The sequence below is a fragment of the Eptatretus burgeri genome, chromosome 2 (assembly GCF_056783735.1).
Source record: "Eptatretus burgeri isolate ZD-2024b chromosome 2, Ebu_testis_v1, whole genome shotgun sequence".
Taxonomy (NCBI): Eukaryota; Metazoa; Chordata; class Myxini; order Myxiniformes; family Myxinidae; genus Eptatretus; species Eptatretus burgeri.
The window spans coordinates 49,990,617-50,013,255 of record NC_140962.1 but is presented as its reverse complement, the minus strand read 5'-3'; the positions used below and the strand labels follow the sequence as shown (position 1 = coordinate 50,013,255).

The following is a 22,639-nucleotide window of genomic DNA, read 5'->3' as shown; positions in this document are numbered from 1 at the left end:
CCTTTGAGCTACAAAGCTGAAATTTGGGGACTAAAGTGAAGATGTGCTTTAGCAAAAACAGTATTTTAATTTTTTTGATGAATGAATTACTTGATTAATTACTTAATTATTATCGATCTATTAATTGTTTATTCTATTTCTCATCTGGACAATATCTCAGGCATCTTTTGCGCTAGGAAGCTGATATTTGGACATGACGGTGAACAAGTCATTTGGCTATAAAGGGAATTTTTGATTTATTGATTAATCAATTAATCAAATAATTATATCTTCATTTTTCTATGAATTAATTTTCAAAATATTACAAATTTGGATGAAACGGTGGTGGTTTTGGTATGCTATGAGCCAATTGAATAAGAAATCAATTATTTTACGACTATCATTTATTTATTTCAATTATGCAAAATCAATTGATCAATTTTTGTACACTGCTCCCTCCCAATTTCATCTCCATGTGCTGCCGGAAGCACCGCCGGCCACCTTAGGCGCCCCGGTGATGTCGCGTGCCGGAGTATTTGTTATTTATTTATTTGGCAGGGGGGCGGTGTACTTTGAATGTACCTGTACTTGTTTCTTTTTTTCTTTTAGTAAAAAATTATCCAGGACAAAGAGCTCTATAACAAATCAGCTTTGTATGGGCAGTGTGAAGCCAGGTATTACTGTATAGATACTGAGGTCAAGGTTCATGGAAGAGCTATTCAGCAGAAGTTGTGAGGTAAACACACAGACGAAAGGACAAAGAACAGGCTGGCAGGACAAGAAGAGGCACGGACAGAAATGCAAGTTTCCGTGCACAACGTAATCTAAAAGATAAACTATAATTATTGTTGGGACTTTCTGAATGAATCAATACCGCTTTACTGCCACTGAATACATTACATAAACTGAAGCCAGTCCAATTTTTGGACTTTTGGAAAAGTGGATATCGGAATTTGTAGATGCTGCAAGGTTGGGGAAAGTCTCCAGCAATAACATGACATGACTGTATGCTGTCCATGCTGTTAGACTTCTGAATATTCTGTATTTTCCTTTGATTGATTTATCCATATTGAGGAAACTTTGGGTGCTTGTAGCTTTTTTGGCCGTGGAAAATTCAAATTTGATGTAATGCGGAGAACTGTAGAATTTTGATAATCATCAAAAGTAATTGTGATTTCTTGTTTTGAACGGAGAGATTTTAGAGTGTAATACACAGAAGAAGCTGAACAACTTTTATGATTCTGATTTTGGACAGGATTTCTCAAGAATTTAACCATACACGAAAATAAGGGAAAGTCGTATGAATTTGCAATAGAATGGACAACCGAACATCAGTGTGTGCCTGCATGATGAGGCACGCACTTGTGCAGTATGTTTGTTTTATTTTATGTATGCCCTTCTTGAGGAAGGCATAACTATAACAATACTGTTTACATCACCACGTCATTTTTGTAAATTTGTTTATCATGCAACTATGTTGATCACCAAATCATCATGATCATTGATTGTGATCGTAATAGCAGATCGTTGACTGTGTGTACCTGGTGTCAAGTGCTTGAGTGCTAACCTGTAACTCTGGTTTGGAGGAGTGCAGCTGAACAAACTTTCATGAAACTGGATGCACCCCACTAGCCCACTGCCATTCACTTGTGAGAACCAAGGGAAGTGTCTTCACAACGACATGGAGTCTAATAATCCAGACTCTAGTCTTTTGATTATCTAGTTGCTTTGATGAATCAAGATTTATCATACTGTATATTGTTTATTCCACCTGATTGTTGAGTAAGCTCTTCCTGCAGAGTCTATTCTCAATGTTTCTGCAATTTGCTTCAGGCTGACAACTTTATCGGCCACAAGATTCCAAAACTTTTCTTTACAAATGAAATAATAATTTAAAAAAAATAGAAATAGAACCTATACCGTTGACCTGATGAACATGGGGCCTGGTGGATGACAAAGGTTGTACTGTAAAGTTTTCTTTGTTTGTGGATTGCCATTTGCCCAACATGTTTTAATGGTGCCTTGATTGATGAGAACGCGACTTAGCGCATGCTTTGCCCTATTCCGTGTCTCTTCCATTGTCGAGTCCGCGAGGCGGCGTTGGTGGGTCAGCAGGCTGCCGCGTGACAGTTGGTGCAAGGGATGCGTGATATAGGATGATGGGGTAGTGGTTTGGGTTCTGTGTACTGCATGCAAACCTGTCTGAATTTTGTCCACAATTTGCAAAGTATTATTGCACCGCATGAGCCATTTTTTTCACCTGTTCACCCTGCTGCAGTTCTGTTGTATGTGAAGCTGGGGAATGCCTGCCCTCTTGTGAGCCAAACAATGTTGGTCTATCGGGTTAAGCTAGTTGGTAATACTGGATGCACTGTATGGTGCCTTGCTCCTGGTTGGGTTGGTATCGCAATGTCATTAACCTTGTTTTTTAAGGAACTTACAGCCATTAAGTACGATGTCAAGTGCGTTTAAACAGTGTCCTCTGGCTTCCATGATCGGCAGCTGTACCACACCCCATTTTTGACCCGTTTCCATGGCTGTCTCTGCAATGGGTCCCATAGCAACTGAATCATATGCATCATAGTTATTCATAACCTTGAAGCTCTCGCTGTCTCCCTCTCCCTCTACCGCTATTGCTTTGATTCGTAATTTATTTTCCCAGCCTTGAAGAATCCTTCTCTCCATGTATGAATTGACTGTTTTTCTGTTTATAAACGTTGTTTCGTAAGTGATTGCTGTCAGCCAAAGATCGAAGCACATTTTCGTGAAAGAGTAAGATTACGAAGTAGTACTAATGCATGGTGGGATAAGGTGGAAGAGAAATCCCTCAAACACTTTTGCCTAACTTTATTGCATGAAAAACACTTTGGTTTCTATGGCTTTTTGTTACACATCATTGTTGCCAGAACCCTGGCAGAAGTCTAAGTTAATGTTCAAATCTATGGAAAGGGGCACTGCATCAGCATTGCAATGATGCAACCAGATTGTTACTGTATTGTTATTTTTTTTAGTCGATGAGTGTTGGCGTTGCTTCATCTGTGCACGATTTCAAGTGTTGCAATGCCCAAATGCATCATGCATATTGTGCTTGAAATGTACGTTGAGCTCGTTGTTACCTTTGCTATACAAATAAGCTGGCTCAAGGAAATTGATTTAAACATAAGCCATGGGAGACCGTTCCTCATGTTGCTTCCACGTACACTGCGAATATAAGGGAATATGTACAGCAGCATGGACTCGCTACTTGGTATAAAATAACCTTGCTTAGAGCTCACGAGTTAGCCGAGAACCTTGCATCATGTGGTGTCACCCATTGAAAGAGGATCTTGATAAACACGCATGAAATGTGCGGTTCGAGGAAATATGCGGGTGGTTCGAATTTTACCAGACTTTTGCTTATAACAAAGCTTGCATGTAACCTTGACGGTCAATTGTCACCGCACTGTATCGCATATCATTTGTAAATTTCAACAGAATTGATCTTTTTATTGATCAGAGATTTCATAATTATTCACTGTTCCACCCTCTTTGTTGTATCACTTGCCACCATCTTGATTTTTCAGTCGTATGCATTAAAGTAGGAAATTATGGACATGGGTTCGCAATAGTAGTGGATAAAGGGGCAGATCTTGGGAGGGGGCACTTGTCTTTGTAAAACTTTACTTTTGACAGTACAGGTAGTATAAAATGTATATAAATTGATAAATATCAATGGGTGCACCAGATTACAAAACTCGGCGTAAAACAAATTTGTTAAAATATCTTGCGTGACTCTAAGGTTGTCCCAGTGTGCCCGAACAAGACTGGTGACTCGAGTCTCAATTGTTGTGCTTCTAATTGCAGTTCATGTTTACTCCACCATTTGAAAACAATACAAGTTTTCTTGAAAAATACTTTGATGGTGGTAGGGTGAAGGGGGTGGGGAGGATGGGGGGGGGGACGGTGGGTGATGCATGGTGGGGTTCCATATCTAATCTTTCTTGAAGTGTTGGAATAATTACACTGAAAGTACTGTTTCATTTGAGGGGAAAGGGGGGAATTGATCGATCAAGGCTGTAGATACCACATATGCTTGTAGCTTTAGAAATTCTTACCTGCATTGTAAAGTGTGTATTTATGGTAAGGAGTCTTTGAGTGCTGCTTGCTTGGGGACAGGCATTGTCTGACTTGTATCTAGCTAAGTTAAGGGGTCTCGTGTCTTTTTCCTCTGTAAAACTCTGGCATGGCTAGGATAGTCGTGGGATGACGTTGCCTCTCCTTAGGCCTAAGTCACATTTGCCACGGCGGCCGTGGGGTCTCCAAAATCTACGGCCACTAGCAATTATACGGCGGCCGCAGTATTTCCACGGTCACACAATGTAGCAGTCACATATGTTTTTATTTTTCGGGGAGCAGCAAGGCGTATTTATAAATTGTGGAGACCGAAAACGTGGGGGTGCCGTACGGTCTTTGATTTGATGTCGCACCGTGACCTTAGGGCGTCCCTGCGGCTGCCATAGAATGTTCAAGGCAGCCGCAAGGTAGCCTCAAGGTGCCCGCAAGGCGACCGCAGGGGGGCCCTAAGGCGAACGTGCGGCCAGACGGACGGTAACGAGTGGGTATATATACCTATTTTTCATAATGTATTCGGTTTTTAGGGCAAAATTCATTTTTCATTGATGAGACTGCGGCAGCCGCACGAAAAAACGCAAGTCCACCGTACACCCTACGTACGGTTGACGTGGAACACAACTACGTCACAACTACGGCATGTCGAATTGCTATGGCCAACGTGGAAATGAAAAAAGTTATAACTCCGCATTATAATTCCACGGCGACTCCTACGGCCTGTAAAATATAGCCAAACGGCGTAGGGCCACCCTGAGGCCACCGCAGAAACTCTGCGGCCGCCGCACATTTCTGTCAATTCAGACGACGTAGGCCGCCGTATCCTCGCCGTAGAGCAAATGTGACTTAGGCCTTAGTCTCGTGAATCTGTAGCAGGGTGGAGATTCATGAGGCCTGGGGATGGAGACCCCAGAGCCTCACGAGGCAAAGATTTGTGGTTTACTTTGTTGTGGGTTTGGGTCATAAAACTGCCCCAAGAGAAAGAAAGCTCTCTCTCACTCTCTCACTCTCTCTGTCTCTCTCTCTCTCTCTCTCTCTCTCTCTCTCTCTCTCTCTCTCTGTCTCTCTGTCTCTCTGTCTCCCTGTCTCTCTGTCTCTCTGTCTCTCTGTCTCTCTCTCTCTCTCTCTCTCTCTCTCTCTCTCTCTCTCTCTCTCTCTCTCTCTCTCTCTCTCTCTCTCTCTCTCTCTGTCTCTCTGTCTCTCTGTCTCTCTCTCTCTCTCTCTCTCTCTCTCTCTCTCTCTCTCTCTCTCTCTCTCTCTCTCTCTCTCTCTGTCTCTCTGTCTCTCTGTCTCTCTGTCTCTCTGTCTCTCTGTCTCTCTGTCTCTCTGTCTCTCTGTCTCTCTGTCTCTCTGTCTCTCTGTCTCTCTGTCTCTCTGTCTCTCTGTCTCTCTCTCTCTCTCTCTCTCTCTCTCTCTCTCTCTCTCTCTCTCACTCTCTCTCTCTCTCTCTCTCTCTCTCTGTCTCTCTGTCTCTCTGTCTCTCTGTCTCTCTGTCTCTCTGTCTCTCTGTCTCTCTGTCTCTCTCTCTCTCTCTCTCTCTCTCTCTCTCTCTCTCTCTCTCTCTCTCTCTCTCTCTCTCTTTCTCTCTCTTTCTCTCTCTCTCTCTCACACTCTCTCTTCAAGCACTTCTACTCTTGCTTAGATTGAGACAGAGATAACACCCTGTGGGTTCTGCCCAATATTTACTTCCAGTCTTGTGTCCCAGCTGATTGCCCCAGCTGCGTTCAACAGCGACGTTCCTTCCTTGCTGTACTCCCCGGGTCTTGTTTGAGTACTCAAGTGTGTTTGTGTGGCACTTGGAGGGGAATTAGGCTGTTGTCTTGCACTTTTGAGTTTCAGGAAGTTGGTTTATATTCTTCTGTGTAATAAATTATTTTTCTGTTATGGAATGGCTTGCCTCATGTTGCCACCATTTTGTCGAGCAAACAATTGGGTTGATTTGGGATTCCTGGAGGGTCATATGTATTGTAATCTTGTTTTATAATGGGCATGAAATTAGCTACTGCGGGATCGCAAGCTGGCAATAGCTACTTGGCGCTGGCTCATAAGAAACAGTTTTAGTTTGGCTATCTTTGAAGTCTCAAGTTCAGAGATGTAAATTCTCAGTTTTTGGTCATCTTTTAAAGACACTGCTCGATCTTTAACCTCCATTAGCTCATGCAATCAGATAGGTCCCCAGTGTAACATCCATCCGAGGCACAAAACATTCATTGGTGGAACACCCTGCCTGCAAAACACCAGTTCAACTGCTTATAGTCGAGTTGAGAATCCTGTAACACAGTCCGTTTCTGCCAGTGATTGAATATGGGATTCTGGAGCCCCATATGCAATGGAATATTCGAATACACTACATAAAGATCATACCCCAAGCTTCAAGAGGTTCATTTATATGTATATAGTGCCAGAATGCAGGTTTACATAATTTCTGGAGATCCCAAGGCCGACCCCCAATTTATGAGTGCAGGAACATATAATTTATCCATGGGACATAATGGCCTACTCTTTTAAAAGGAACATTGGGATCTTTAACATCCACCAGTGAATGCGATCAGATGGGACAGCTGGCTTAATGTCCCTTCTGAAGGACTCCATTGATACAATGCCCTGACTGAGAAGCACCAGGATAACATTTCCTATGGGGCCAAACCCAAACTAGACAGCTCAAAAGCAAGAAATGCTGCCTTTGACATATCTTGTCAGCTTTTGCAGGAGATTGGGAGGTGCTAAAAACTATTTGCACTCATTGAATATACTCATTTGACATCTGGCTTGGAAGCCAGCTTGGATATTTGATCTGATTCGGACAGTTAATGTCTGATGGTGAGGTCGAGTGCTCAAGAGACTTTATTTCTGGGGTGGTGGATTCAGGATAGAGTGCTATATTCTGCAAAGTGAAACAAGTGTTTTGCCAAGAACATCACCTTTGGAGATGGAATAGAAATATTGTTTCAAAGCACTACCAAGGAAGAAGCCAGTCTCCAAAGTTAAAAACCACAATAACTCACCAGCACCACCAACAGCATATCTAATCAAGAATGATGCTGTGTTTGTGAGGACAGGAAGGAGTCTGCTGGGTGTCATGAAGACTTTGGATTCTACAGGTTGGAAAGATTATCATGCAGGTTCCAGAGTATCGATAATATTGTCACATCCGAGTTCCTGTTGATACAGGATTCCTCAGAGCGGGACCATTCGTCCTGAGGGATGATCCAAACGGTTGTGGAAGAAATAAAATTAATTACATTCATGTATTTTCAATTTCATTATACTACTATTTTTAACAGTATAGAATAGGGTGTTACTTTTGTACTGGAATCAAATTGACTGTCAGTAAAATCGTTTTTGCAGCCTTTTGATCCTCCATAGTGATGTAGATGATGTACAAGCTTTTATGGCACTGTGTTCAGTATTACTCGACTTCACCATTCCACAAGGTTCCCCAAATGAGCCAAAATCAACGGCAAACACCCACGGAAAGCGGATGGCTGAAACATGCTTCCTTACCTTTTAAAGCGTTTATTTGAAAAGCAAAGTACAGGGGAGAAGATGGTCGACAAGACGCCATAATAAATGGAACAACCCAAGCGAGTGAAAAGACACAAGGAGGAAAATGGGAACATGCAAATTTGTTAAGAAGCAGAAATAAAATGCAAACCCTAACCCACTGGGCACCAGATATCACACTCGTACAACAAGACAATAATGTAGGTGGGACTTCCCTTTGTCTCAACGATGCGCATGGTGGACGCAGGACTCTATGCAGCCCACTTTAAGAAACCAGGACCGAGATGAGAGCCAGTGATGATGGTGTCCAAAGATGAAGTAAAACAGCCATGATCAGGGCCAGCGATGGGTAGGCCTTCAAATAGGCCACGTGGTCGTCTTTGTCCTTTTCTCCAATGAGGCTTCCTGGTCGGCACTTCTTTCTTCACCTGTCAAAAGGCATCGTGGCTCCTCTCCAACGGCAGGGTGATGCGAGCTTGGGTCTATTCCAAGCTTCCACAAGACCACAAGAACGTCTCCCTCATGAACTCCTCCATGGACCACTTGCTTGACCTTCTTCCACACAAGCCTCTGTTGGTTCTCTTCTGGTTGTGGACGGAGTTCTCTTCCTCCTCCTAGGTGGAGTCTTCCTCTGGGACGTCCCACCTACTGGGCAGATCCAATAAAGATATACTGTTTGTACATCTTTTCTTCGGGGCTCTCTCAAAAGGCACGGTGGCTCCTTCTCTCCAAAGGCAGGGTGAAACCAGCTTGGGTCCATCGAAAAGCATCTAGAAGACCACAAGAACATCTCCCTCATGAACTCCTCCATGGACCACTTTCTCGACCTTCTTCCACACGAGCCTCTCTTGGATCTCTTCCGGTGGTGGACGGAGTTCTCTTCCTCCTCCTGTGTGAAGACTTCTGCTGGGATGTCCCACCCACTGGGTGGCCCCATTAAAAATAAATTTACATCTTTCCTTCCGGGCTCCACAGCCCACAACACCACCATGGCTGGCACAAAAAGGCCAGAGAGATCATAATCGGCCTTTCTCACACATGACATGTGTTCCTCTGTGTTTGGGAAGTCCACACCTCGCCCCCTCAACTAACAAGAAGTAATTACACGTGCATAATTAATGTCCAACCTGTCTATAAAATACATATGCTACTTTCTCAACATCACGTGTACCAAATGACTTACTTTGATGGATGCCTGTTACATGGCAATCTAACCGACTTGAAACACACGGACCATACTACACTTAGCACAGTCTCGCAATGCTATGGACCCACACATACACACACACACACACACGCACACACGCACACTATATATATATATATATATATATATATATATATATATATATATATATATATATATATATATATATATATATATATATATATATATACAGATATATTCAGAGATGCAACCCTGGTCTCTTGCTTGCAATTCATTTCCTTGATTTATGATTGCAATAACTGGACAAACAACTTGGCAATGAATGATAGCTAAACCAGTGATGTGTATTCATAGTCAAGGATGAGGAATGACATTATTTTGGCTTGAATTATTTTGCTTGTTTCTCAAATTTCTCACATCTGTAGTTCTACAACAATATACAGTCCATTGTTTAAAATCTTGGAACACTTTATAGATTCCATGACTTACGTTGAAAAGCAGGGGTTTATTGATTAGTTGTTGAGCAGTGCACCGTTGCACCTTTGTGAATCAGCATGACCCTCGCACCAACCCAAATAGTCACGTATAGGCGGCGGTAGGTCTCATACATGTTAAGCTGCAGAACGCTTGGTAGAGGGCAGCAGCAAGCAGTGTCTGCGATGTCAGCCTGTTCCAAGTTGGAGAATATTTGTGGTTTGTAATGTATAATTGTCACAGCTGTGGGACACAGACGGTGTGAGACATGGTAGGTATCATCATTTCCACGTATAATGCCACCCAGGCTCCAAGTGTCAAGACATTTTCAGAATGTGAATATCTGACATGGTTAATTTTATATAATGGTGGGCGTTGTAGGAATGTTTCAACCTCGTACATCGTGCAATAAAACTTTACATTTGCCATTATACCTTTGAAATTTCGAAGAATGTTCCAAATTTTGTAACACAATTGTATGGCTGTTAAATTATTTCTCTATTTGGTGTAATTTATTTATGTATTTGATGATGTGGCTCGTAGTAGAGCTATGGGTAAAAGGTGATGAGTATCACTTTGAAATTGACAAGAGTGCAAGGTTGGCTTTATATAAACTACATTCAAACTAGTATAAAGATGGCTGTATGGTCGTAAAGTTCCATGTTTGAATACAGAGATTTAGGAATACTGTACAGTAGGATCAAAACCACGAGATTCTTCCCACCGACTGATAAGATACGTCAGCAATAATGTACTCATGTTGGAGTGTATTTGTTTTCAGGTACATTGCAATTACATATGACTGAAATCCACCTTCTCATGTAACATGGAGTATGTGAATATAACGTCCCGATGCCAGTGACGCCATCCAGCGGCATTGTCTTTCCCTGTACAGTCAGTTCAGCGTTTTAAGAAGCCATTTACTTGGTAAACATGAATACGTGGTTTGTGTGGGTTATGATCTGATACAGGGGTTGTGCTCAGCACAGCATAGCCAGGCACGAATGTGGTTGGCTTGCTCTGACCATAATATGAGTTCCCTTGCAAAGAACACCGATACACAAGGAGGCCATTCGGCCCATCAAGCCTGCACAATTGTGGCCAACCTATGGGTGTTTGTCTGTGCTCTCGCCTTTAAAATGCTGAGCATCAAGCGAGGAACTGGCACGTATCATTTTTAACGTCTTTGGTTTGACTCAGCCAAGGCTCGAATTGCCGACCTCCCAGAATCAGAGTGGATACTCCAACCATTACGCCGTCATCTGGTTTACCAAACACTGGATTTGGGGAGTTTAGCCATGATGCATTTGTCTCTGACTTCTCCTTCATCTTAAATGTGGACACTTTGCCCAAATCTCTACACATCTTGTGTCGATAAAGTAAACTTGACTGTGCTGTTAACAAGTTAATTTAATTGTTTGAAAATTGTCTCGCCAATGGATGGGACTTTAAATTTCAGATACCAAGCATCCGACTGCTGACCCTCGATTCTAATGTTGGGGAATTCTTTCTGGAGCATGCTGCCTCAATTGTCTATTTCTTATTACACCATGACGAGCTTTTTTTACAACCACAGAAGTGCTGCTCCGTGTTGTTCACCTGCCATTTCTGACATGACTCGTTTGCAGGTGCGATAATATCGAACTGAAGAAGCAATATTCTGAGTCTCCAGATTATTTCCTCCTCTTTGATGCAAATCTTTCTCTTTAAACCTCCTAATATTTTTTTGCCAATGAGTGATTTTAAACATTTTGACAAACAAAGTGAAAAGGCAACAAACTGACGGTGGACAAGTGGGGCCACATCTCAAATAAAGAAAATAGGAACAAAAGAGTGGTGGTTTGCTGAAAGCATAGATTTTCAGTGTTTAACCAGCATAGGGTTACTGGAAGAATATGTGTATCCTGTAGGAGCTGAGGAGGGTCGGAGGGCAGAGAGGGAGAAGAGAGAAAAAGAGAGAGAAGGGGGGGAAGAGAGAGAGAGAGAGAGAGAGAGAGAGAGAGAGAGAGAGAGAGAGAGAGAGAGAGAGAGAGAGAGAGAGAGAGAGAGAGAGAGAGAGAGAGAGAGAGAGAGAGAGAGAGAGAGAGAGAGAGAGAGAGAGAGAGAGAGAGAGAGAGAGAGAGAGAGAGAGAGAGAGAGAGAGAGAGAGAGAGAGAGAGAGAGAGAGAGAGAGAGAGAGAGAGGAGAAGAGAGAGGAGAAGAGAGAGAGAGGGAGAGAGAGAGGGGGGAGAGAGAGAGAGGGGGGGGAGAGAGAGAGGGGGGGGAGAGAGAGAGGGGGGGGAGAGAGGGAGGGGGGGAGAGAGGGAGAGAGAGAGAGACAAAAACAGAGGCGCCACCAACTTGTCTGCAATGTGAGGGCAACAGACATTGTGCTTCAGCCTCATCGTGGGCAATGCAATGAGTTTTGTAAATTGCTCTAAAATCATGTGACTTTTGTAAAATAAGGGTTTTGTTTTGAGTATGACAAACTTTGGTCCTGTACAGTGTGTTTATTCCATACATAGCACATTGCTGAGGCAAGCTTTTTCACACCCTCAATGATGATATGATCATTTGCTGTAAGATTGTCATTATTTGATGATCTACCATAACTTGAGGATATTTTAAGATAAATTTTAGTTGTGGGGTCAGAATTGACCAAACAATTAGAACTGTGCATTTTGTGCTACATGAACTCCCCCCCTCCACCCCCACTGCCCGCCCCCAGAATTCTCTGGAACATGAGAAGCAGGTTGGCCGGTTGTGTTTGAGGTGTGAGGAATGGCAGCAGATCAAAGTGAGGAAATTAACAATTTAAATCCAGGATGGTAGGCCGGTTGTTTTGCCTTGAAGACTCATTAATAACAGATTAGACAGCACAACATTGGCAGCAATCTAAGCTCACACGGCAGGCAATAGTTCTTTCAAAAACGCCACGTGATTATCTACTGGACCTTTATCTTGGTCCGTTTCATTCTGAAGAATAATCCGAGGTCTAAACGGACCGCGATGAGAACTTTATCCATCATAGATCAAGTGATCCTCAGCAATGATCCTCTGGGCTGATTTATTTTCAATTTCATGACACGCACACGGACAGACGAGTGGCAACAAGCTGTCCACTTGGCTGTGGCAGCCAAAATTTCACCCAATTCGAAAGGGAAAAAACACTTTGATGCCGTGATGTAGACCTGCTACTTCACGATGCGAAGCTATCAAGTTTTCAAAGAATGCCGAAATAGATATCTTGGCATAAAATTGCAGCAGTACGCTCTGGCCATAAATCCCCAATGTGCTCCAGCCAAATGGCTTTCAAGAGCGAGCAAAACGCCTCGTCAGTTTATCCATCCAGCACCACCCATCTTTATCCTCCTTCAAGTTTACCTTTCCTTACATCTGCATGTATAGGTAGTCTGCTCACTTTTTTTATGAAGCTACTGGTTATGATTCACAGAGAACTTATAAATTTGATTGATGCATCTTATTTGTGATTATTATTAATTTTTTTTTGTATACGTCATCAAGGCTACTACCGCCAGAAGCACTACTACTACAAGTACACTGAATTGATCAGGACGTAACAGGATGAGAGACAGACAGACAGGGGGGGAAACATAACCTCCATACACTTTTGTTGGTGTAGGTAATTATGAGTTGGAGATTAATGAAGTGATATCAAATTGATAAAGTGATTTTGATGGAATGTTAACACGAATTTATCAAAAACTGGATGGGGAAAGTTGAATTGCCAGACTTACATAGCAGGTGAGACCGCATATTCCCCTTCCCTGGCTCTGCTACCTTTGAGTCAACAAGGGAATAAATATTAGCTTTATAAATAAATAAATGTATAGTATGTTTGTTGTGGGGCCCCTTGGAGTTTGGACCCTGGATAAATGTCCCGTTGGTCCTTCCCTAAATCTGGTTCTGGGGTAGGGGTTAGGGGGGGGGGGTTGCCAGGCAGTCCTTTCAGAGAGAGTGAGAGTGAGTGTGAGATTTGTCAGGATTGAAAGCCATATTGCAAGTGTTTGACCAGCTTGTGATTTTGTCAAGGTCTGAAGAGAGGGAAGAGGCTCCAGCCTGTCTGTCTGAAGGATGAGGGATATCATGGCAGAGGGTGGATCTCATGTCTGACTTTGGGGGCCTCCATCCATTGTTGGGTGAGCAGAAGCAGCATGTACAAGGTGGAGTGACCAGTTCTGAATCCAAATTGGTGATCTGAGATGAGTTTGTTGAAGAAAAGGAAGGATTTCATTTGAACTGTGATGATGGATTCCATGACCTTGCTGATGATTAGATGTAAGCTGATAGTTCTGTAGTTAAGGGGATCCGTTTTTTGCACCTTTTTACGTTATGCAGTGATGGTGGTGGATCTCCAAGCAGATGGAAGATTACCTAGGGCAAATGATAGGGTGAAAATGGCAGAGAGAGGATGTGCAAGAGCATCAGAGCAGGTTTTAGAACATGACTGTGAGCTGATGCCATCTGGTCTATTTGCAGAGCCAGAGTCGATGGTTGAAAGAACCTTCTCCACCTTTTTACGTGCAAAAGACACAGAGTCCTGGAGCTGTTGGGCACAACATGGAAGGATGGGTACCGACCGAGAGTGAGGGGTTGGGGGACACAATATTTGGAAGGAAACACAGAATTGAGGCATTTGGCCTTCTCGCGAGCAGTCTTTGTGGTGCCCTTGAAGAGAGAGAGGGAGGGGATGGAAGGGGAGCAGACACTAGAGACAGACCTAACAAGGCGCCACCTGGTTTTAGGGGAGAGAGACATTGCTTGTGTTGTCTACTTTTTCAGTTTCCCTGTTGATATGGCCTTATCAACTTAGCACAAGTTTTTCGTTAACTTTCTCGTTAATTTGATCATGTTTTTTAGTCTTTTTTTTTTGTTGTAAAATTTTACATATTTATATGCATCTTTTAGCCCCCTAAGTAAATATAACAACAGCTTGGGTCTCATTGAGCCAATTTTTTTTTATGATGAACGTTATCTATTCAGCTTACTGGGAGTTGAATGACATCGACACAGCCGAAAGGCAAAAACGTTGGAAGAGCAACTTGTGAGTGCATATTCAGGCATTTTCACTTTGATGCAAATACAGTCGAATCTGTCTGAAAGTCCAATCTAGTGACCACCAAAAAAAGGTCTTCATTATATACAGGTGGTCTTTCTGTTCGCGTTCAACTCTGCTGGGAAATAGAGACACGAACATCCGAGATTTAAACAGAATTCTTTCAGGTCAGAAAAAAACGTTTAAAAAAACCATGTTGGGGTGGAATCCCAAAAAAACAACCTGACAAGGTAAGAGTGACACCATAATACAACACCATAATCCTGTTACGGAGAGACGGGCAAAAAACAGAGAGGTCATCAACCTCTCCGCAATAGAGCAGACAAGGATAGAGCACAGACAAACAACCATAAGTTGGCAACACAAGCACAGGCTTTGGCTGGCCTAATGGCCTCCTCATGCTTAGGTTAAACCAAAACCTAACCAGAGGTTAAACTGAAACCTAACCAGAGTTTAAACCAAACCAGTGGCCCACATGAGGAACTTCAATGCAAGAGGAGCCATTAAGTCCATCAAGCCTGCATAATGGTTGCTAATCTATAGTTGTTTTTTTCTGTTTCATCCTCTTCAAATGCTGAGCATCAAAGAAGAAAATCTGCATGTACCATTTTTAGTCTTTGGTATGACTTGGTAGGAGTTCTAACGACTGACCTACCAGACTCGTAGTGGATGCTCTAACCATTGTGCCATCAAGTCTGGGCAATTTGTAACCAACAGCTTTGGTAAGTTGTAACCATTGGTAGTTGAAAGCTATACCACCATCCATGATACTGTACCACCAGTAGCTTGGTCGTCGTAAACATACAAGGAGAGTGGTGATTTCATGCAAGGTTTTTGTTTTCAAAATCTCGAACTCAGGCAAAACGTGGAACTTGCCCATTGATCACATTGCTTTCCTCCAGTCAATCTCAGTTCTTTTCACCAATACATTCATTTACCATGCTCTGTACAGAGCGTCATTTCTGCCAGAGCAGTTTCTTGGCTTGGGTTACATTCCTGGACAGGTCACCACTCTGACACAGGAAATCAGGGCAGGAATTTGGGATTTGACCGGAGTGCCGGCGATAGCTCATATACTCATCACAAATGACACCGTGGGATCTTTAATGTCCACCAACTAATGCCGGCGGATAAGCCACCCAGTTTTATCGTCCACCTGAGGGACAGCACACACATTGATGAATCACCATAGTGGATATATGTATGTATATGCCTGCTAAACACGGGGATGACAGTTTATAGCTGGGCCGAGATTCAAACCCAGGATAAACTGCTCAGAGGCGAATGTGCATTTTGTAGGCCATCCTGACGGCCCTTCACCATGACACCGAGTTTTATTTTTGATGCTGAAGATGAGTTATTTAATTGTCCATGTGTGGAAGTTCATTTGTTGCAAAGTTATTTGTTGCAAAGTTAATGAATGTGAGCTGGTTTGCAAAGTGTTTTTTCTTTGTCATTCGAAATATTATTGGAATGTGCTCATTTTCACAAGCTTTCCTAATCATTCTTTCCCGCTTTCCATAAACAATTTGACATCGTTGCTGCTGTAATGTTAACATCCCTCTTTTGAATGCCATGAAGATCTCTGGGTCTCCATTTCTTGTAGCCTGCAATATCTGTTCTCTCAGCTATATTGTATTTCAGACATCATATGCAACATCACATAATCAATTCGCAAAGCCAATGGAGGCTAATGCCAGATCCACATCAGATTACTCCTCCTGTAGTAGCTGCCTAGCAACGCGTTTACTCTGCATCGATCAGGAGACATTTGCGTGAAGAGAATTATCCACATAGCAGGTGTGCTAAAATAGCATAAATTTATATGAACTTTTCTTTTGTCCTCCACATCCTCTGTCTTCCCCCTCATTCATTTTCCGCACCACCATTTATAATTTCCTTTCTCTTCTCTACAATTCTCTTCAACTGAGCTGATCTCAATTTTTCATGTTCTTTGAAATTATTTTCTTTCCCTTCCTCTTCTTCCCCTCTTTTGAAAAAAAAAAAAAAAAAATATATATATATATATATATATATATATATATATATATATATATATATATATATATATATATATATATATATATATATATATATATATACTGTATATGTGTACATATATATTGTTGTGGTTCTGGGAACCGCATGCCTCCAAGGTAATGGCATCCAACATATAGTGGTCCCAAGACTTATTCCATTAATATACATTAAGATTGTCCCTTCCCTTTCGTCTTGCGGGACAATGGGGCGTGCGTTGCGGGGATCTCATAACTAGGTTTGCTTACACCACTAACTTCATTTCTACTCTTCTTTTCTGCTTATTCCTGAGGTAAATCCAAATTTGGGTCCTTGCGTAGGCCAGCTTGGACTGCGCTCGGATGCCCGATCGGCATAGCGTGGCACAGTGCAAAGCGCCGATCAAGCGATCCCTCAACCCAACTTTTGCGAGACACAGCGCAGAGCTCCCGTCCTCAAGCGATCTCTCTACTCAACTTTTGCGGCAAGTCATAGAGTATGTTCGGCAGCTCGAGATGATCGGCTCAAGCTTACGATGATCTGGGATGAGATTGCTGGTTGCATTGAAAAGGCATACGAACGAATATCTCTTAAAGAGGCTGTACGGATGTTTTTCACAACACAGGAGCAAATGACCCTATATCCGACGAACGCGAGTGCTGGTCACGTGCTTGATGGCAGATCCACGCGCACTGTACTGAACACAAGTGTGAAAGACACTTGCGACTCGTTCTTTTCAACTCATTTCTGTATTTCATATCGGGCGAACGTGAGCGCTGGCCACATGCTTAGTGGCGGTTCCACGCGCACTGTGCGGAACGTGCTCGAAGGCAGACCCGTGCGCCGCTCACGACACTTTATTATCGTACAGAGCAGGGCACGAATGGACACATCTTACCGTCTGTGCATGGGTTTGCCATAACATCTTACCTTCTCACCTCTCCGGCCAGCGAAGCCGCGATCAGGCAGGGGCTGCGTGGAGCATCACGGAGCAGGCACATTGATCAGTGCTAGCTGAGGGTGCCTGGGCGGGCATGCGGGACCGACACGACTCTCGGCCATTCGTCAGGGCACGGTCCGGGAGTTCGTGCAAGGCAATTCTTGTCGCGGAGTTCGGTGCGGGGCAATGCATATCATGTTGTGAGGTCGGAGCGAGATGATCCCACGGCTTGGGGGCCATTTTGCTGGGAGTTGAGTGGAGCCGCTTCCGGCCATCGCGGCCGGGCCGCGCGGGGGCCGGGGCCAATCGGAGCACCCGTCTTGGGTGACAATGCATCGCTTCAGGGTGGCCTCCCACCCCGCAATGCGGGGTTTATAAAAGGCGGATGGCGAAGCCGTTCTCTCTCTCTGTTCTTCTACTCCCGCACGCGCTGGATCTGGTCATCGCCTTCGACCCCGTCCTCTTGTCGTCATCGCAGTGACTCCGCCTCCACATCTCCATCCTTCTCCATCCACACGTCGCTGACTCCACCCGCCCACCTGGTTCCGCCTAGCACTCCGCCCACTTGCTCTCGACCCCGCCTTCTCCTCCCAAGTCCCTCCTTCCACGCCCGACGGTCGAGTCTCATTCTCTGGACGACGCTAGCTGCATGAAGTGCCACGAAGCAATAAACGGCATGCCAGCTGTCAGCGAGATATCGCCCAGCAGAGCATCCCCCCCCTCCCCCAAATGGTATTGGTGGTGCGATCGGGCAATCGTGCAAGATATTCAGAGACTGTTAGCCTCATCTCCTCTCCTCCTTTTTCTCTTCATTAACTCCTCTTCATCATGTTTTGTGTGTGTGTGTTTGTGTTTGTCCTGGTGCCTGTCCTCGTAAGTTAAGATTGCAGAAGAGTATTATTATTATTATTATTATTATTATTATTATTATTATGTCGGGTTAAGTCTTCTTTCGTAAGTTGCTTGTACATTGTCGCACCTCACGCTTATTTCTATCCCTGCATTACACACACCAACAAAACTATTCACTGTACCACATAACTTTCCTCACTTGCTTGCAAATTATTATTCTCAGAAATATTCCCAGCTCGTTTTTGTCTGTTCTTAAATTGATCCAGCATGGGCCGAACCCTCGCTTAGCCGGACTTTATTCCCAACGATCCGTTCCTTTAAGTCGGTACGTCCTTGGCAGTGTCGCTCGGCTGCATCCGATCCAGTAAAGTGATCCCGTTCGGACAAGACGTACGTAGGGCGTGTTCCCCAGTAATTAAATCACGTGATTAATTAAGTAACCCGGTTAACCCATAGACGGGAGGACCCTATGTCATGCGGTTGAGTTATTGGTGTCCACGGTCGGTTAGCGACCTGCCGCGTCACAGAATTATCCGTATGCGATGTCCAACAATTCCGGGGAGTCTGGTGGGAGCCGAGATAGCTCTTCCCCCCTTTTGGTCTTCGCACCCGACCCCCGGCCCGCAACAACATATATATATATATATATGTATATATATGTATATATATATATATATATATATATATATATATATATATGTATGTACGTATGTATATGTGTGTGTATATATGTACATATATGTATATATATATATATATATATATATATATATATTTGTCTTGACCTTGATATATATGTATATATTTGTCAATGTTCCCAAAATATAACAAAATTCACGAAAATAATGGACAATTACACAAGTAAATGCAAATGATTTATTTCAAAATGTGGAAACTGCAAGAGAATGGAATAATTTTGATGGCATGGGCAACTTTGCAAGCATTTTGAGATTTGGCTTGAAATGAAAAGCCCTTTCTAAGAAAGTGATTTCATTGATTGATTACATGATTGATTGATCGTAAATGAGCATTTCGGTCTTTGTTGCCATATTTTTCATGGTGTGTGTGCGTGTGTGTGTGTGTGTGTGTGTGTGTGTGTGTGTGTGTGTGTGTGTGTGTGTGTGTGTGTGTGTGTGTGTGTGTGTGTGTGTGCGTGCGTGCGCGTGTGCCAGTGTGCGTGACCGCGTGTGTGTGTGTGTCAGTGTGTGTGTGTGTGTGTGTGTGTGTGTGTGTGTGTGTGTGTGTGTGTGTGTGTGTGTGTGTGTGTGTGTGTTTGTTGCTTGAGTGTGTATGTCTTGGCAAGTCAATATCACACTGTGCTGTATTTTGTTTTGTATAAGGTGTACTGCACTGTACTTGATCTCTTTTTTGTGATACAGATCCAGGTTTTTTATGAAGTAGAATTTGTTTTTAGCTGTTCTCACATTTTTCTTGTGTAAAGTGCATGGATAAATTTTCTATCACCTCACGTGTATGTGTACTCTGTCATTTAAATGATTGTGGATGTAATGTTAACCAGAAAGCATCTGAAGATGCAAAGCCCATCCGCTTTGTATTCGGACCTCTTCTTATTCTGTATGCTAAATGGTACCTTTGACCTCTTGACCTTTTGACCAAATTATTAATTTATCTTCTCCCCATTCTTATAATAAAGTGTTGTTGAAAATTTGATGACAAAAGCTCAGATGGTTAAAAAAATGTTATGGCCTGGACAGACAGACAGACAGACAGACACACACAGACACAGACAGACGCACGTGATTGCAAAACTCCATCTCCCACTGCGTGGGGGACGGGCTAATAAAAATTCATCTAGTGCCAAACAAGTACAGTAAGTAGTGCCAGGTGTGGTGGGAGCTGTGATATTGAGCATGTTTTACGTGCTGTTCATTGTTATTACAAAGACAATTGTGGAAGCAGAAATGGGATCCCATACATATTTTCCAAAATGCTGCTCAAGTCTTTCAACTTGATTACTATTTTTGCAGTAAATTTTATTGTTGGAAAGTACAATACGAATGGTGAGGCCTTCAATGCTTGGATGTATGTCAATTTATTTGTTACTGCAGCCATGATCTCAGCTTCAAAATGTAAACTTTTGCTTTTTCAAGTTCGGAGCTTGTTTGTAAATGAAAGGATGTATGTGCCGGTTGTTGCGGTATTCCAATACTTTAACAAGTTTTTGCACTATATTTAACTTTGTATGGAAAACTGTGCTGATAAAATGTGATCATCGCAATCAAAACAGTCAGACGTGGCAAACCTCATTCTCCTTTTGTTAGTCTTTTGTCTCACTCAATACATATATATTTTCTTCTTCTTCTATCGCTTTCCCTCTTGATCTACTCCACCCCACCCATAACCCCTTCCACTTTCCTTCATCCGGTCCGCGCTGCCAATGCCACCGCCCTCAGGCAAGCTCTCCTTGCCTGGCAGCAGGCAGCCTGGCTGGTACCGGGTACATTGCAGCAGGCATGCTAGCAACGGGCTTGGGAGAATGCAGCGAGCCGGTGAGATTAAGCTCCTTTATAGAAAGGCTGTGCAGTTATAGAGCATAGATCCTTGAATCTCTCTTTCTTGTTCATTTCTGCTATTTCTTTCATTGCTCATCTTTCTTTTTCCCCTGTGTGTCTTGTGCTTTCTCATGTTTCTCATCTTTGTCTCTGTGTGTATCCTTGTCTGACTTGTACCTCTTCCTATTTCATCTGCAGAAGTTGAAGCCAGCCATTCCCTGTTAAGCTCTGATAAAAGTCTTTTAACATAATTGCAATAAATATCAGAAAAAGCATAATGGTAACATTTGACCAAAACATAATATTAATGCAATTCTTCATCTTAGTTTAAGGTTCAATGTAAGCTGGGGTGGGGAAGAGGGACTGGGGTGGCTGTTCCGTGTTTTGGTCATTGGGCCTACATGTCTTATGTTAAGCTTCTTTGTGCATCAGGCTGAGAGTTCCTCCAGAGCTCACAGGTTGGTTCAATATGCACAGTGAGTGTACCATGGGTCATACACACCATGCTGGTACTCATAGATGTAGTACTTCACACATGTTGGGTTAAGTGGGCTTGCACAGCACAACTTGTTTGTGCATGAAGCATAGCATTATGAAGATATCTTTTGAAAAGGCCTTGAGGTTGAAACAACGCTTTGTGAGTGTTTGTCGGCAAAGCTTGTGTTGCTATCCGTCAAATGGATAATTCACCTGAAGTTGATCGCACAATTCTTTCCATTGGTGTCTCTCTTCATCTATGTGGCAGTGGTGCACACAGGAAATTAATGTTTTATTCTCCCTAATTTTTATAATGCGAGTTAAAGGCACTGCTGTATGGAAGTCAAAATGATTAATTATTCCCATTTGAGGATTTTGGTGCTTCATCCTCAAGCTTTTTTGGCTCATGCTTGCTGTGTGTATAAGCCCCTTTTGCAGCATTCACATCACCTCCCAACTCTCCCTTTCCTGACAGCACCCTTTTAAGGAATGATACATGGCTACAATGTTCAGTTTGGTCTTTGTCTTTGCAAACTTTGCAGTCATCGATTTACATGTTTTGTGCATGAAAGCAACAAATCTTGCTTTGATATGGGTACATCTTTTGGTTAAGAAACATGATGAATAAAACAAAGATATTTCATACAAAGTGATGCAAAAATTTGTGCTACATTTTTGGAGTTCACCTTCTCTCTGTGCTACATTACTTAGATACGAGCAGGGACCGGCAGAACATCCGAGCAATGTAAAATGTGACTTCAAGTCCTCAACTCCTCCCCCCCTCTTAACCTCCAAGTCGTCAACTCCCACTTCCAAACCCGAAGTCCTCAACCTCTGCCTCCCAACCTCAACCTCCCCATCCCAACACTAAGGCTTCAATCCCTGCCCCACTCTAAGCCTTCAAATTCACTCCCTCCCTCCACCACAACTCCTCAACCCTCCCCTCCACTGAACACAGAAACCACGATCGAAACCGCAACAGCATGGCTCCCACATGTCATGGACCATCACGGTCACCTGTCCAACTCAGCTTCTCATGTTTCTCATCATGGTTGCTTATCTGTGAGATATACAGAAACCCAATGGAATTCCAACTCTCAATTGTGCCAATAAGCAATGCAAAACCAACAAGAGAAAGAGTAATCAGAGATTGCAAACACTCGCCAGGACTTCTTTTGAGTGGTGTAGTTGTATAGTTTTTTTGGGTAAATCCAATATGGCTGCCAAGCAATGTGACATATGATGTCATATGTGTGACCCTTTTGTTCTTCATGGATAGGCGGTCATATGTGTAAAGTTTCACCTTGATCTTTTCAGCAATTTCAGAGAAGATTTTTCAAAGGTTAAAAAAAACGAAAGCAATATGGCTGCCGAATCACGTGACTGATGACATCATCCCATAAAAAAATTGTGCACAATTTTATTCCCAGATGACCCTCAAAATTTTTATACTGATCGGATGTATGCATATGCAATTATGATGTCATAACGAAGGAACCTATGACATCATAAAAATACCACACATTCCCTATGAGGAGTACTTGCTATGTGCC

At 43.0% G+C, this 22,639-nt stretch overlaps 1 protein-coding gene across 5 annotated transcripts in view; it reads left to right on the top strand.

Moving 5' to 3' along the window:
• LOC147032012 (voltage-dependent L-type calcium channel subunit beta-1-like) overlaps positions 1–22,639 on the top strand; it is a 222,713-nt gene that overhangs the window by 50,688 nt on the left and 149,386 nt on the right. The window contains exon 1 of one of the 5 annotated variants that reach the window (XM_085869268.1): positions 20,516–20,606. The exons of the other annotated variants lie outside the window; for them this stretch is intronic. Coding sequence (XP_085725394.1) covers positions 20,571–20,606 — 36 coding nt within the window. The 5' untranslated portion in view covers positions 20,516–20,570. Of the gene's footprint in view, positions 1–20,515; positions 20,607–22,639 lie in introns of those variants that run through there. 5 annotated transcript variants of the gene reach the window in all.